Source organism: Triticum urartu, chromosome 5 (assembly GCF_003073215.2).
Source record: "Triticum urartu cultivar G1812 chromosome 5, Tu2.1, whole genome shotgun sequence".
Taxonomy (NCBI): Eukaryota; Viridiplantae; Streptophyta; class Magnoliopsida; order Poales; family Poaceae; genus Triticum; species Triticum urartu.
Window position 1 is genome coordinate 316,074,657 of NC_053026.1, and position 13,183 is coordinate 316,087,839.

At 44.6% G+C, this 13,183-nt stretch overlaps 3 protein-coding genes across 3 annotated transcripts; 1 reads left to right on the forward strand and 2 right to left on the reverse strand.

The window, feature by feature from the left end:
* The first annotated feature begins 784 nt into the window (after positions 1-784).
* LOC125508777 (zinc finger protein AEBP2-like) lies at positions 785-1,700 on the forward strand. Its single transcript, XM_048673573.1, has 3 exons — positions 785-988; positions 1,248-1,318; positions 1,437-1,700. The coding sequence occupies exons 1-3, from the start codon at positions 866-868 to the stop codon at positions 1,693-1,695; spliced, it is 453 nt and encodes a 150-aa protein (XP_048529530.1). The 5' UTR covers positions 785-865; the 3' UTR covers positions 1,696-1,700.
* A 2,567-nt stretch (positions 1,701-4,267) lies between these two features.
* On the reverse strand, positions 4,268-6,227 carry LOC125508776 (60S ribosomal protein L15-2). The gene is made up of 4 exons (XM_048673572.1): positions 6,093-6,227; positions 5,823-5,989; positions 4,852-5,049; positions 4,268-4,750 (listed from the first exon to the last, which is right to left on the reverse strand). The coding sequence occupies exons 1-4, from the start codon at positions 6,094-6,096 to the stop codon at positions 4,505-4,507; spliced, it is 615 nt and encodes a 204-aa protein (XP_048529529.1). The 5' UTR covers positions 6,097-6,227; the 3' UTR covers positions 4,268-4,504.
* Positions 6,228-8,740: 2,513 nt separating this feature from the next.
* On the reverse strand, positions 8,741-12,713 carry LOC125508780 (carbamoyl-phosphate synthase small chain, chloroplastic-like). Its single transcript, XM_048673575.1, has 9 exons — positions 12,273-12,713; positions 11,873-11,961; positions 11,729-11,789; positions 11,572-11,639; positions 11,364-11,492; positions 10,800-10,906; positions 10,373-10,720; positions 9,117-9,282; positions 8,741-8,993 (listed from the first exon to the last, which is right to left on the reverse strand). The coding sequence occupies exons 1-9, from the start codon at positions 12,584-12,586 to the stop codon at positions 8,950-8,952; spliced, it is 1,326 nt and encodes a 441-aa protein (XP_048529532.1). The 5' UTR covers positions 12,587-12,713; the 3' UTR covers positions 8,741-8,949.
* Between the last annotated feature and the right edge of the window lie 470 nt (positions 12,714-13,183).

Sequence of the window (13,183 nt, forward strand, 5' to 3'; positions counted from 1 at the left end):
AGGCCACATAGAAGCTACCCATCCAACTTGTGTGGATCTTAATTTCTGGCCTTGGTTTGATCTAGCATATAAGTAGTACTGTTTATTCTATGTAATGTTATATGGAACTAAGGATGCATGTGACCTATCTGAGGATGTTGCTTTTTTCGTAACCATCCATGTATTTCGAAAGATGGTGATAATAATATGTGGAGAAGAGGATGGACGATGTCTGTCTTCTTCTTCTTTTGCGAGAGACGATGTCTGTCTAGCTACATGCTACTACTTACTATAGTGCCATCTATCTGCCGGAGCCTTAATATATGAGAGCCAGTATGAATGCTTGATGTGTTATGTTATGCAGTTTTGCTAAAGCACATCTAGATGTGCCATAAGTATTGCACATCTAAATCATATGTTTTGATCTTACATTGAGATTCGTGTGAATATTTTCTTTCTCTCTTTTTTTCTCTTTATGCTTGATTCACTCATTTAGATGTGCAATAACTAAAACACATCTAGATGTGCCCTAGACACACCCTAAAACTATCTATATAGAGTATGTAATGTAGCTAGAGTGCAGATGAGCAATATTAGATGCTCGTCAGCTGGTGATTATGCTTATATCTGATTAGGGACCGATTAACATGTGTACCGAGAGCTGTAGAGCTAGCAGTGAGTCAGGGACGCGCGCTCGTGCCAAAAAAAAAAAACTCCTGGGCAGTGTCCCGGCAGAACAAGGGCAGTGGGGCTCGCTTTTCTTTCTTGATCAACAGGCATTCGTGCGTGCCGCCTTCCTCCCTGCTCCAAGTAAATAGATAGAAGGCGTCTACCGTCTGCCGGTTGCTGCAGAACACTAACCGACCGAGGGGAGATCCGATCGGCAATGGCGACGCCGATGCTGCGATCTGCCGTTGCTGGCCTCGCGCTCCGGCGATCGGCAAGCCTGAGGCTTCCTGCTCGCCCCGCGTCGGCCGTTTCCTTCGGCAGCAACACCGCCGCCGGCCGGGTACGTACGTCCCAAAATATTAGCTGCGCGCATGCATCACCTCGAATTCGCATTGGCTTATCAAGGAGAAGCAGGTGGTGAGATTAAGATGTAGGCGAACAATTACGCAAAAGACACGCTCGCGACTTCGCAGATCTCACAAGTTTACGTAATCTTATGCGCGTTTCTACTTTGCGGGGACAATAAATCTTCTGCACCTTCATTGACTACATAATGGCGGCATCGAATTTAATTTGTCGGTGCCTGCGTGTACATGCAGTTCGAGAAGCGTCATGTCGACGAGAAGAACGACGAGTCAGATGCAGCACGGCGACGACGCAACCAAGAAAGGTTAGCAAAACTCATCGATTAACCTCCTATGGCTAATCTCATTAATCAAGTATACTAAAAAAAACTTGCCGGCATCTTGATTGATTGTTTCACTTGCTCGCGCGCTCCTCTCTCTCAGACATGGCATCTCTCGAGGCCACGCCGGTGATTCTGGTGATTCTGCTTGGATGATGATGATGTTGGACGACGACAGGCCTCCTTCCACCGGACCAGACTCTACTGCGGGCTCCTCCTCCACCTCCCGTGCGTCTGCGGCGGCAGAGTTGGACGTGTCCTCGCCGTCGTCGGGGGGCTTCTGGGGCGGGGAAAGCTCCTCGTCGTGGGGCTCGGGAGGAGGGGACTCGGGCTTCGGAGGAGGGGGCTGCTCGGGAGACTAGCCAGCTGTTGGACACTGGCAAGTTTTACTCCGTTTATTAATTCCTAGGACAAGGAGTATAAACCACGTTCAATTATTATTTTACATGGGATTTCTTCGCGCAATATTTTATGAAAGAACCGAATGATTCCCCTCCTTGTGCTTAGATTTTAAACGGTCACTTAAAGAAGGGATCATTATGCGTGCATCGATTTCTATGGAATCCTTGTTTTTGTTTTTGTCTCTTGGTCTGTTCCTTGTTTCTTACGAGCCTCGTGTAGATGAAAAGTTTCTTTAGGCTCTGCTATGGCATGTATTGCCGGACGCCCGAACCCAATGCTTTGTGTTTTTGCTGATGAGATCACGACATCTCCCACCTCGACCTGCAAATCGGTCACCCCATTCGTTCCTCGCCGATCAGAGGGAACCGGTCTGCGTGTAGTCGGCCATTCAAAGCAAGCCACATATGTCCAGTTGCTTTTAGATCGAAATTTAATAAAATTAAACAAATTTGATGCATATTTAAACAACTTAGACGATATACATTTGTGCTTGGATAATTTTTCATAAAACCGGATGGTTTTTGACATATTTAAACTATATCAGACTCTAAACCTAGCCTAATTGACTAACGGCGCCCGTTCCTCATGTTCGGCAGGCCATGAGCACTGGGAACTGAAGCTCCGCTTCCGCAGCCTGCAACGGCTAATCGGTCGATGATGATGAGCCCGCTAAACTTGGCTTCAGCGGGAGCAAAAGAGCAGTGGCCTTTCTGGGATCTCAGCACTGGAGACCTCCCATGCTCTACTCTTTCTCGCTGCCGGCGACACGTGTCGGCTTCATGGTCGTGGCGGCCGGGCGCGGCATGACGGAGTTGGGCGATAGGAGTTGACCAGCGCCTCCTACTCGGCCACATCCATGTCCTGCGCGATCATCATGCCGTTGGCGAGTTGCTCCTCCGCACGCCGGTGCTCGTCGAGGAGGTAGAGGTTGTACTATTGGTCGGCTTGCGCCTGTCCGAACGCGGTTCCCGCTCAGCCAACATCATTTCGGTGTAGTGAGCACGGGCCTCACCCATGGTGATGCCGGCATGGACTGGCGAGGAGGGTGCCACCAACTCCTTGTTGGTCGTGCCCTTCATTGGGACATCCGCAATGTCGACCTCCGTCCGCCTGTCCACCGCAATTGCGGCGATCTCCGTCTTCTGCTCGGATGAGAGGCTGTCCCAAATGGCTTTGGAGCTCAAGAAGGCCATGGCAGGCATGGTGCGGAGAGGAGAAAGGAAGCTAAGGAGGATGGATGCAGCTATAGCCGGGGCTGGAGTTGGAGCTTAAATAACCGGCGAATGGCAGGGCAAGCGAGGGTGGTTAATGGTGGTGGCAGACAGACGGATGGCGCCGGAGTAGGTTCCTCGGCAACCGCACATGTTTAGTGTAGGGAGGCCAAACAATGAGTTGTTGTTCACGTGCATCGAGAAGCGGCACGGGCGGCGTTCTAGGTGAGTGCGCTGCTTTATTGCCGGAGCGCTAGTATGAGGTCGTGTTGCTCTGAGCCAACATGAATACGGCACTGGTGTTCTGAAGCGGCGTTGACTGTTTCAATCGGGAATGTGCGCCGATGAGCGGGCGTTGCAGCGATATGGACACACGCAACAGTATGTTTCTGATTTATGAGGAAAAGACCCGAGAATGCGCGCCGATGAGGGAGGGGGTTTTGGGTGGGCCAGTTAGAAGCGGGCATTGCAGCGATATGGACACGCGCAAAAGCCCCCCCCCCCCCCCCCCCCCCCCCATCCCCCCTGTCAGTATGTTTCCGATTTACGAGGAAAAGACCGGTCATCAGATCAATCTAGACCCACGTTGGATGGCAAAATACATTTGGATCACGCGGTTTGAGGTTCGACGTTGGAGATGCCCTTACACCTTGGATCTGGTTTGAGGTTCGACGTTGGAGATGCCCTTACACCTTGGATCTGAACGACCCTTGTAGTTTTCGGTTTCTTTGATGAAATGGGGAGTTATGCTCTTTCTGCCAAAGAAACCATATTGAAATGTCATCACAAAAAGTTCCCCACACATGAGTAAGGTGCAAATTTATGATTAAAATCTTTCATGATCACTCGACTAAGCAAAACTGAGCGTGACTTGTGTTTAGGCAAAGCTCACGAATCCGAATAGGCTGGACAGATTTTCCCTCTAATGTACAACTAGAAAACGGGATTACCTCTGTACACCGGGTGCAAATGAGCCCGGCTCAGAAATGGATAATTGGATATTCGCATTTGAGTTGAGTACTTATCTAAGTGAAGATGACAGGTTGTATTGTCTCTTCCGAAATGAAAAACTATCTTTACGTTGGCTAGCCCCGAAGTCATCTCACTAAGATTTGGGTGGACACGAGCACATCCGCTGTCAAGTGGCTCAAAGAAACCCGAAAGAATTAGCAGAATTTCAAAAAAAATAACTGTCATACTTGAGCCACAATGAATTGCATAACAGCAAACTCTAAAAATTTGCAAACCAACATTTAAGATAAAACCAGTAGCAAGCAATATCACCCAGATAACAACAAGCAATGGAAGAATCTCCAATATGTAAAGAGATGAAAAACACCATAACATTATAAGGTGAACGACCAAACATATGACAGCATAGCACAGAGCATACGATTACTAACCCATTCGTTGTTCTGGTAACACAGGCAAATAGCAAATAGTTCAACAGATATGCGTCGACATAAAGGTTCTAAGCACGAGCTTCAAGGAGTCTCCATACAAAGGTAGCAAAATCTGATGGCTCAGACAAATACTATCAAGGTGTGCATAGGGCAGTTTAACGGTAGCGGCGGAGGGAGACGGTCTGGTTGCGCTTCCAGGTGGCTCTCCTTGAGGGCCTGTTCTTGTGGTGGCGGTGGCCCTTGCCACGCAGACCACGGAACTTCTTTCCGGCCGACGTTAGGCCACGAAGCTCACGGTGCTTGTGCACGGGCTTGCAGAGCCAGTTGATCCTTGGGTCATTGCGGACAGCACTGTGAGCAACATCAACAAGGATGACCTCAAAGTACTTGTAGGTAGAGTCCTACAGAACAAGAAACGCACAAGCAGAAAGTTAGTGAATATCAGACTTGAGGATTCCCAGCCATTTATTTCCACACATCATAGCAACTAACAAGTATATACCTCATTCACCCAGTAGGAGTTGAGCACACGAAGACCACCCAGCCTGCGCCCAGCTCTTTCTTCAGCAACAGACCTCTTGTTCCTCTGGAACTTGAGCTGGGTAATACCCTGGTGCTTGGGCTTACCATAGACAATACCCTTGGGCACTGGCCTCTTCCTGCCACCACGCCTGACACGGATACGGTAGACCACATACCCCTGGACACAAGGAACATATGGTAAGCAAAGGGAAACAATTATATTGTGGAGAAAGGAGTGCAGAATAAGATAGCTGCACAAACTGAAGCAACAAAAATTACAAACAAAGACATGCAGCAATTAGTGGACCTAAAGCCATAAGCTATGCAGCAATGCTTAATGGGCAATTAACATTTTACTAAAGCATCCAATACTACCAATTAAACCCTCAATCCAATCTATAAACATAAGGAACTAACTGTGTATATGTCCAATGAACATGCTTCAGCATGCAAGGCTCGCATAGAAACAGGCATCCAACAATGAAAGAAGGCAAGAATTTAGACATAAATGATGCACTTAACTATGTCCGCAGTACATAAGTTTCAGATTACAAACTGGATAGCATGGTCCAAATTACTACTCAGAAACAACCGGGCAATGAACACAAGCGGTTAGAACTTGTAAAATCGTTAGATAACACAAGAGACAACCAGATAATGCCTCGTCGTGTATTTTACAAACATGTGTTGGTGGCATCATGACTGGACTAAGTTCAGATCTGTTCCAAAAACCTAACTGCAGTTTATTGCAGAAAAATGGAAAAGAACTTCCATCAACTAAAACTAAACCTAGCATTGACAAGACAGAAAAGGCGCATTTTCCCCGCACAACGAACCACCAGACGAAGAAAACTACTCGACCTAGGCCAGCAATCACAGAGATACATGTACCCAGCCATGGCATCGCACAAGGAACACAAGGGAGGATCGGATCTAGGAGGGGAAGCGAACCTGCTTGGCCTTGAAGCCGAGACGGCGAGCCCTGTCGGGGCGGGTGGGCCTGGTGATGCGCACGATGGCCGGCTGCTGCCTGTACTCCCAGCAACGCACGCGCTGCACGAACCTCATCACGTCCGACTGCTTCCTCCTCCATAGCTCCGACACGAACTTGTACGCGCCTGCCACCACGAATCCATCAAAACGAGCGCGCAATAACACGTGCGAGAAGGCAAACGGGCGAGGTTGCGGGAGTAAGAGGAGCTGGGAGACGGCGGGGCTCACCCATGGCTGCGGCTGCGGCTGCGGCTGCGGCGGCAGAGTGCGGAGGCGGCGGGGAGGGGGAGCGTGGAGCCTTAGGGCTTGGGGAGAGAGTGGGTTTTTAACTCCCGAGCAGACCTGGCCAAGTGGGCCGGCACAGCCTGGCTCCTATTAAGCGTGCCTGGCATGGCCCACGGCAGCCCGTTTATAAACGGGCCGTGCCGTGACAACACGCGTGCAGCAGTTCCAGGTCCAGGCCCAGCACATTAGTTAAAGGTGTTGGGCCTATGGCCCGTTTATCCCTTATTAGCCACATGTTTTTGGCATGTCAAAAAAAAAAGCCACATGTTTTTGGGCCTATATATAAAATTAATTTTGGAAAAAAATGTCGGGTCGTGCCAGTATGCGGGCCTAGCCTCGCAGCCCTGGCATGGCCCAGGCATGTCGCGTGCGAGGTATGACTCGTTAAAACATGTGTCGGGCGGGGCCTAAGACGTGTTGGGCACGCGAGCTAATGGGCCGGCACCCTAGGCACGATCAAGGTGGCCAAAGCTGCTTCCGGGTGTCCCTACACCCTCGTGAACGGTAATTTAAAAAAATAGAACACTAAATCTGAAATTTTGAGACATCTAATATGCTCAAACTTTGTAGGTGCTTGCAAGATTTCATGCAGAAAAAACATTCGAGGAGCTCTGCACAACAAAACGATTTCACTTCTCAAAGTATTGAACGCTAATTTTTTTTTCTCACGTGTAGAGCTCATCGGATAATATTTTTTGACGAAAATTTGAAAGCACCTAAGACATTTGAGCATACGACTCCATGTTGGTAGGAAACCACCCGAAGAAGCAGGAGGGACTAAACTTATCTGGTTTCAATTAGGGAGTAAGATTTGCCGGTTTTCAAGTTGAGGGACCATTTTTATATTTTGGAAAAGGTTAAGGAATGAAATATATATTTCTTTAATGTATAGTATCATTTTTTTTCTTAAAGAGAATTTAACCATTATATAGCGAACACCAAAAAACAAATATCGATTGCACTATCTAGCTCTAGTCTTGCTGTCATTTGTTCCTTCTAATAAACCACTTGAATCGGCGCCTCATTTCTGCTGATCAACAAGGGATAGATGCCACCGGTAACAGGGTCCATTAGGGAACGGTTTGTGATCATATAATCATTGTCCCACTCACACCCTATTAAACGCGTTTCCTTGGGAAAAGTGAAATATCTGATTCAAGCCTCACTCTGCCATCAACATTTGGTTGTTCAAATGAAGTATGTTGTCAGCTAATAGACCATGCAAATGTGATGTACTACCAGTTATACCTGGTTTCATATCAAATGAACTAGCATATTGTGGCACCACCTAATGTGCACATATTGTAGATCCCAAAATATTCAGTATTCTATTGTTCTTATTAATCAAAATCTCATAAAAAGTCATGACCTAGAGTGCAACGGTTGCCTTCCGACAAAAAGACTGCCATCGTTGTTTCTCCAACGAAAGAATTCTTCGAGTGGATTACCTAGAGTACCGCAATTGGTTGTGCAGCAGAGGCCGGGGGTTATTCTAATTTATGAAGAAACAATTGATATTTACTTATTTTGTTGGGTACTTCTTTCATTTCAAAATATTTGAAGTTTTAGTTTTGTCCAAAATCAAACTTCCTCAGGTTTGACAAGTTCATAGAAAGTTTTACTAATATCCGCAACATCAAATATATATATACTAAGAAATATCACTGTGATGAATCTAATGAGACTAATTTGGTGCAGTAGATGTTAATATATTTTTCTATTAACTTGATTGAACCTATAGATGTTTGACTTAGGACAATCCTAGAGCTTCAAATGTTTTGAATCGAATGGAATATGCTATTGTTCATTTTGTGGGTTTTGTAAATGTTTTGATGTTCTGGAATTTGGATGATTAATGATAAAGCAATTAAGGAATCCATGTGTTTGTGAGTATACACGAATGAAAATCCCTGAAGATTTGGTTTAACCAAAGAGTCATGGCCCCTAAAAATTATGTGAAACAATTGAAGAATTCAGAATGCCCGTCGAGGAATATGAAGACGCGGTGTAGAATTTTGTTTATTAGTTTCATTTTTTTTATTGTAGTCACATCAGACCGTACTATTAAGAGCTAAGATTGAAGTCTTCGTGTCTATACTCAATCGAACCTATTTCTTTTGCGAGTGAAGAATACAGAAATCTCATTCCAGGCGAATTAATTAGCCTCAATGTCATCGGACATCGAAGTTAAAATTTTCATCAACGAGTTGGATGATTTGTTCCGCAAGTCAGTAGAGTGCTCTGAGTTAAAAATCCAATCCTTAGTCACGTGTCGTGCTAAAAATCCAATAGTGCACCTCCGACCAGCTGCCTCCAAGACCTATAAGCTCATTTCGCCTGCTGCCCTTCCACTTTTATCAGCTTCTTTCCTTGAATCTGTAAAATCAATGAGAACTCACGCCACATTACCTCCTACTCCATATTTCATCGGTTTAAGGGCTTAACAGTAAGAGAGATGTATGTATTGTCAACTCAGGAGCTCAACTGGAAACTAGTCCTAGGGAATTCTGTTTTCTTCTTTTCTACTGCAAAGCAAAGGAGACGGATTTCATACCGACGTCACAAACAGAAATAGAATAAGCACAGTACAATACAACAGCTCAAAGGATTTTATTCTTTAAACTCCAACAAAATAGTACAATACCACTAGTTACTTTATAGGTTTGGTCAGCTGATAAGATAAATCAACAAGAAAAATACAAACTCCTCGGAGCTCGCTGCGTCGGTCCAACAACAAACCCAACCGAGTACAAGTTTCGCAACTCATGATGCTCACCAAGCTTCCCAACCTTTCTTCCACTCACAATCTGTTGTTCTTCATCAGCTCCACAAATTCACCAAATGCTGCAACGCCAAAAGAGTTAAAACGGCAGAGTCATATCCACAACCGCATTAATAATGGAACTAATAATTTGTCTTCCGAAAAACTGTTTTGCGTGCATGCAGTAGCCAAGAAGTTATACATACCCAAGTCTGAGTCATGGGGCCCTGGGGAGGACTCCGGATGGTACTGGAGAGACATAAGCTTCATCTTGGGGAACACAAGACCAGCACAGCTCTGGTCATTTAGGTTGATGTGTGTTACTTGTACTCCTTCCGGGAGCGATTTAGGGTCCACAGCATAGTTATGGTTCTGCATACCAAATCAAATGTTACAGCAATTCATATGCACTAGTTATTCAAAAACGACAAAAAAAAGTGTCATTCTTGTCAATAAGCTAATGAAACAACACAAAATGGTACCAGCTTATAATCATAACTTACTATCACTGCTGCTTAAACACCAGTACAATTTGTAATGAATAACCAAACTAACCTACAAATCTTCAGAAATATATAACTTGAAGTTCAAAAAAATGTATAAAACTTGCACAGATGGCCTCATGCTGGCTTTCATAGTCCCTAGACCAAAACCCAAGCAAATAGGTTCAAGCAGGCGGCTTAGACTTACCAAAGTTACGCATACCTGACTATCACTACAATTTGGCAAAATATACTAGTAAACAAGGCAAGTAAACTAACTGAAAAGATAAGCAAAATGGGCGGGGTAAACTGACAATCTATGCTTGTAAACTGACAATGATAGTTTCAACGTTTTGATCAAGAATAATGCCTTAAAGCCAATTACACCCATATATTATACCCACTACAATCAAATCCTTTGAGCTTTGACCATAGATAACTTCAAAAAAATATCATGGTTAGTGTAAAAAACGCTCTTATATTATGGGACGGAGGGAGTAAAAAATAACAACAAAAATTAACTGTGCAAACCCTCGTGAAACAGAGAAGGCACAAGTCATAGAATGAAGATCATTACTATGTCAAAAAAATGACAAACATCCAGAAACCAGTCAACTGGATTTTAACTTCACGAATCTAAGCCCAATAAGATTGCTTGTCAGAAATCTTATAAGGCTTTTTTTCCATATAAACTTAGTCTTTCAGCATTCACAAAACTATGGTCTTCACAGTCCATGTACTAGCTTTAATGTCTTATAGTCCATGTAGTAAGGTGCCTACTGCCTAAGATAAAAGTCTAAGCCCAAAGATGAGGTAAAGAGCAGAGTTGCTTGGCTATGACATGAAGCTAACTTAGTACACGTTTAAGTTAACTAGGAGACCCACGACACATACTCAGCACTAAGTAACATGACCTACCAGAAAACACGAACTATCAAAGTTATATACTTTCTGACCATCTCAAGAAAAAACTGACAAACCTGTGCACTGATGTCTACACGTCCGGTCCTGTTGTCACGAACTGGATGGTTTCCTCCGTGATGACCAAATTTCATTTTAAACGTCTTTCCACCAAGAGCCTGCCCGATCAATTGATGGCCCATGCAGATACCAAATACTGGAACCTTCCCTACTATTTCTTGTACTGTTTTCACGGCATATGGAACTGCAGCTGGGTCACCAGGGCCATTACTAAAAAGAACACCATCAGGCTTCAAATTAAGTACATCCGAAGCAGGCCAGCTTGCTGGAACAACAGTTATTTTGCATCCATATGATGCCAGGCGTCTCAAAATGTTATGCTTCACTCCAAAATCATACACAACGACCTATATAATTGGGAAAAAATGTAAGTGGTAAGATACAAGTTTTTTCTTGAATACCACTAAAAACATGAGTGATACTGACATGAAAAGTTTCACTTGACTGATTGTCGTTGAACTCCCATCCTGAACCGGTCTTGTCTACCCATTCATATGGAGCATCACATGTAACATCACTTATCAAATCAACACCTGCAGGAAAGCAGCACCAAAGTTTCATGATGTGCAACAAAAATCATCAATAGTAGTATTTAAACATCAAACAGCAGCATGCATACAATGTGTGAAGAAACTCTAACATAATAACAATGCAGAGGAAAATCCCTCGTATCACAAAGCTAATTTCTTCACATCTCAAACAAGTACAGAATGCATGAAATCCAACCAATGAAACACTATCAGCTTCATAACTGTTTAAAGAACTTATTGCAAGATCCAATAATTAAGACTCAATAGGACCAAGATGAAAATAGTAGAAATTAAAAATATTTTTCAGATAACCGTAAGTCCATAGCAATAAAAAACAAAGTTTATCTATGAAGAGCTAATCTAGTTGTATATTTTTCTAGAATGGATTTCTTATGTAGAATACTAATGGATAGACATTACTTTAATAACATTGTTATAGCTTATAGGAAGCTTAACATACCAACAATTTTCCAATTTTTGGCCATTTCCAACAATTCCTCGTCTTTGAGAGACTGGTCGGTACTTAGAACACCAATGAGACTGCCATCTTCTCTTAACCTGCGTGTTATTGCACGTGTGTCCACATCATCTGCGGAGTGTTAAAAAAGTCAGCTTCCGTGAATGGAGTAATTTGAATTAGAAGCAAGACTCAATGATGTTATACTTACATATGCCCATAATGTTCCTCTTTCTCAAATATTCATCAAGTGTTTCTGTGCACCTCCAGTTGGAAGTACTAGAAGAAAGAAACAGTAATGTGATTGTGTAAGTGAAAAATATAGTGCCCTTAAACTTTTCATCCTATCCAAAACAAAAAAGTATTACCATATACTTAGGTTCCTTATGATTAAGCCACCAAGGAAGCATTTTATGGATTCTTCGTCACCTACAAGAGAGTCCAAATAATATTCATCGTTAATTATTATAGAGTATTAGATTCTGTTTCTTGGGTAAAGAAACTGCATATACCAGAGTTAACGCCGGTGTTCCCAATATGAGGGTTGGTCATCAAAACAAACTGACCGGCGTAGCTAGGATCAGTCAAAATCTCCTGGTACCTGTGTTCATTTGTCACACATGAAAGAGTCACATATCTGACACGAAAGAAGTTGCAGAAAATTTGAGAGCATACTGAGACAAATCCTAAAGCGATTGGCTAGGAATGGAATTTAGAAATTAGAGCAAGACAGGAAAGATAAATCACTGGGACGTTCATAAGCTGGTATCACTACAAGTAGCACCATCACAATACAGTGGTCATGCTCGGAGGAGTAATAAGTAAATAAATAGTGGTTTGATTTCATAAGCATACTGAAGGGGCAGCTAAACACGGTATCTGAAGAAGTAAGAAAAGAATGGATTTTATTACCCTGTCAATGAGGTATTGAAAACCACCTCGCCTACTTGAGTCCCGGAAGCACCGAAGGATTTAGCATTCCACACGGAGCCGTCCTCGAGAACGAGGCGAGCGTCGCTAAGCTTCCAAGGCCTCTCCACCGCTGGCGCCCCCTGATTCGCTGCCGGGCTGGCGACGGAGCGGCATACCACGGCCTTGGTCGTCCTCACGAGGGCCACTCGGCCATGCTGCCCAAGTCCGCCGATAGAGGGCGGCGCGGGGGAGGTGCGCCGGTGGACGGCGTGGATGGCTGGGCGGGAAGGGAGGGGGCGCATCTGGGGGAGCATGTTGGGGAAGGATGGGAGGGGAGAGGCTGGGCCTGGGGTGAGTAGGGGATGCTTGCGCCGCCGCCGCCGACCTGCTTAGGGTTTTGATATGAGAGGTTTCTTCCTCCTCCGCTTTGGCTCTACTAGTAAAAGTGAGGACGCATATATCGTTTTCATATCTTCTCGACGCGAAAACGGATACGGAAACATCGCGGTACTGCTATCATTTTCGCGTTTTCCCACCCCGATAGAGAAACAGACGTGGACACACTAGTATGCCAAGTTTGACTATACATTCGATCCCTAGAAAAATTAATTTGGATCAGTGGTCGGTCACACACTTTTGACCCAGCCATACCTCTCGTATCGGCTCTACATGTATGAGTTGACCAACACCCTACGTATTCAGCTCATGTCCGACGCGAATATAGGAAGACCTAAACACGCCTACCACATCAGACTAATGTGAGGACCCACCGAACACTCATCGTTGCCCGGTGATCTAGTGAGGAGGACGCTCCAGCACGCTGCCCAAAGGAAGCAAATGCAGCTAATAAGCCGGTTGGCGACTTCCAATCCTAGTCACTTTCATTTTTCTCCCCTCTGCGCCGCCACCCC

Bases quoted from the DNA above. Each gene is read 5' to 3' on its own strand.
- LOC125508776 (XM_048673572.1), bottom strand. The intron at 5,050-5,822 runs GTTCGCTTCCCC...CCTTGTGTCCAG, and splicing joins TCGGCTTCAAGGCCAAGCAG to GGGTATGTGGTCTACCGTAT. The intron at 4,751-4,851 runs GTATATACTTGT...CTTGTTCTGTAG, and splicing joins ACTCCTACTGGGTGAATGAG to GACTCTACCTACAAGTACTT.
- LOC125508777 (XM_048673573.1), top strand. From the start codon at position 866: ATGGCGACGCCGATGCTGCGATCTGCCGTTGCTGGCCTCGCGCTCCGG. The intron at 989-1,247 runs GTACGTACGTCC...GTGTACATGCAG, and splicing joins GCAACACCGCCGCCGGCCGG to TTCGAGAAGCGTCATGTCGA. The intron at 1,319-1,436 runs GTTAGCAAAACT...CCTCTCTCTCAG, and splicing joins CGACGACGCAACCAAGAAAG to ACATGGCATCTCTCGAGGCC.
- LOC125508780 (XM_048673575.1), bottom strand. From the start codon at position 12,586: ATGCTCCCCCAGATGCGCCCCCTCCCTTCCCGCCCAGCCATCCACGCC. The intron at 11,790-11,872 runs GTATATGCAGTT...ACTCTCTTGTAG, and splicing joins GAACACCGGCGTTAACTCTG to GTGACGAAGAATCCATAAAA. The intron at 11,493-11,571 runs GTAAGTATAACA...AACACTCCGCAG, and splicing joins GAGGAACATTATGGGCATAT to ATGATGTGGACACACGTGCA.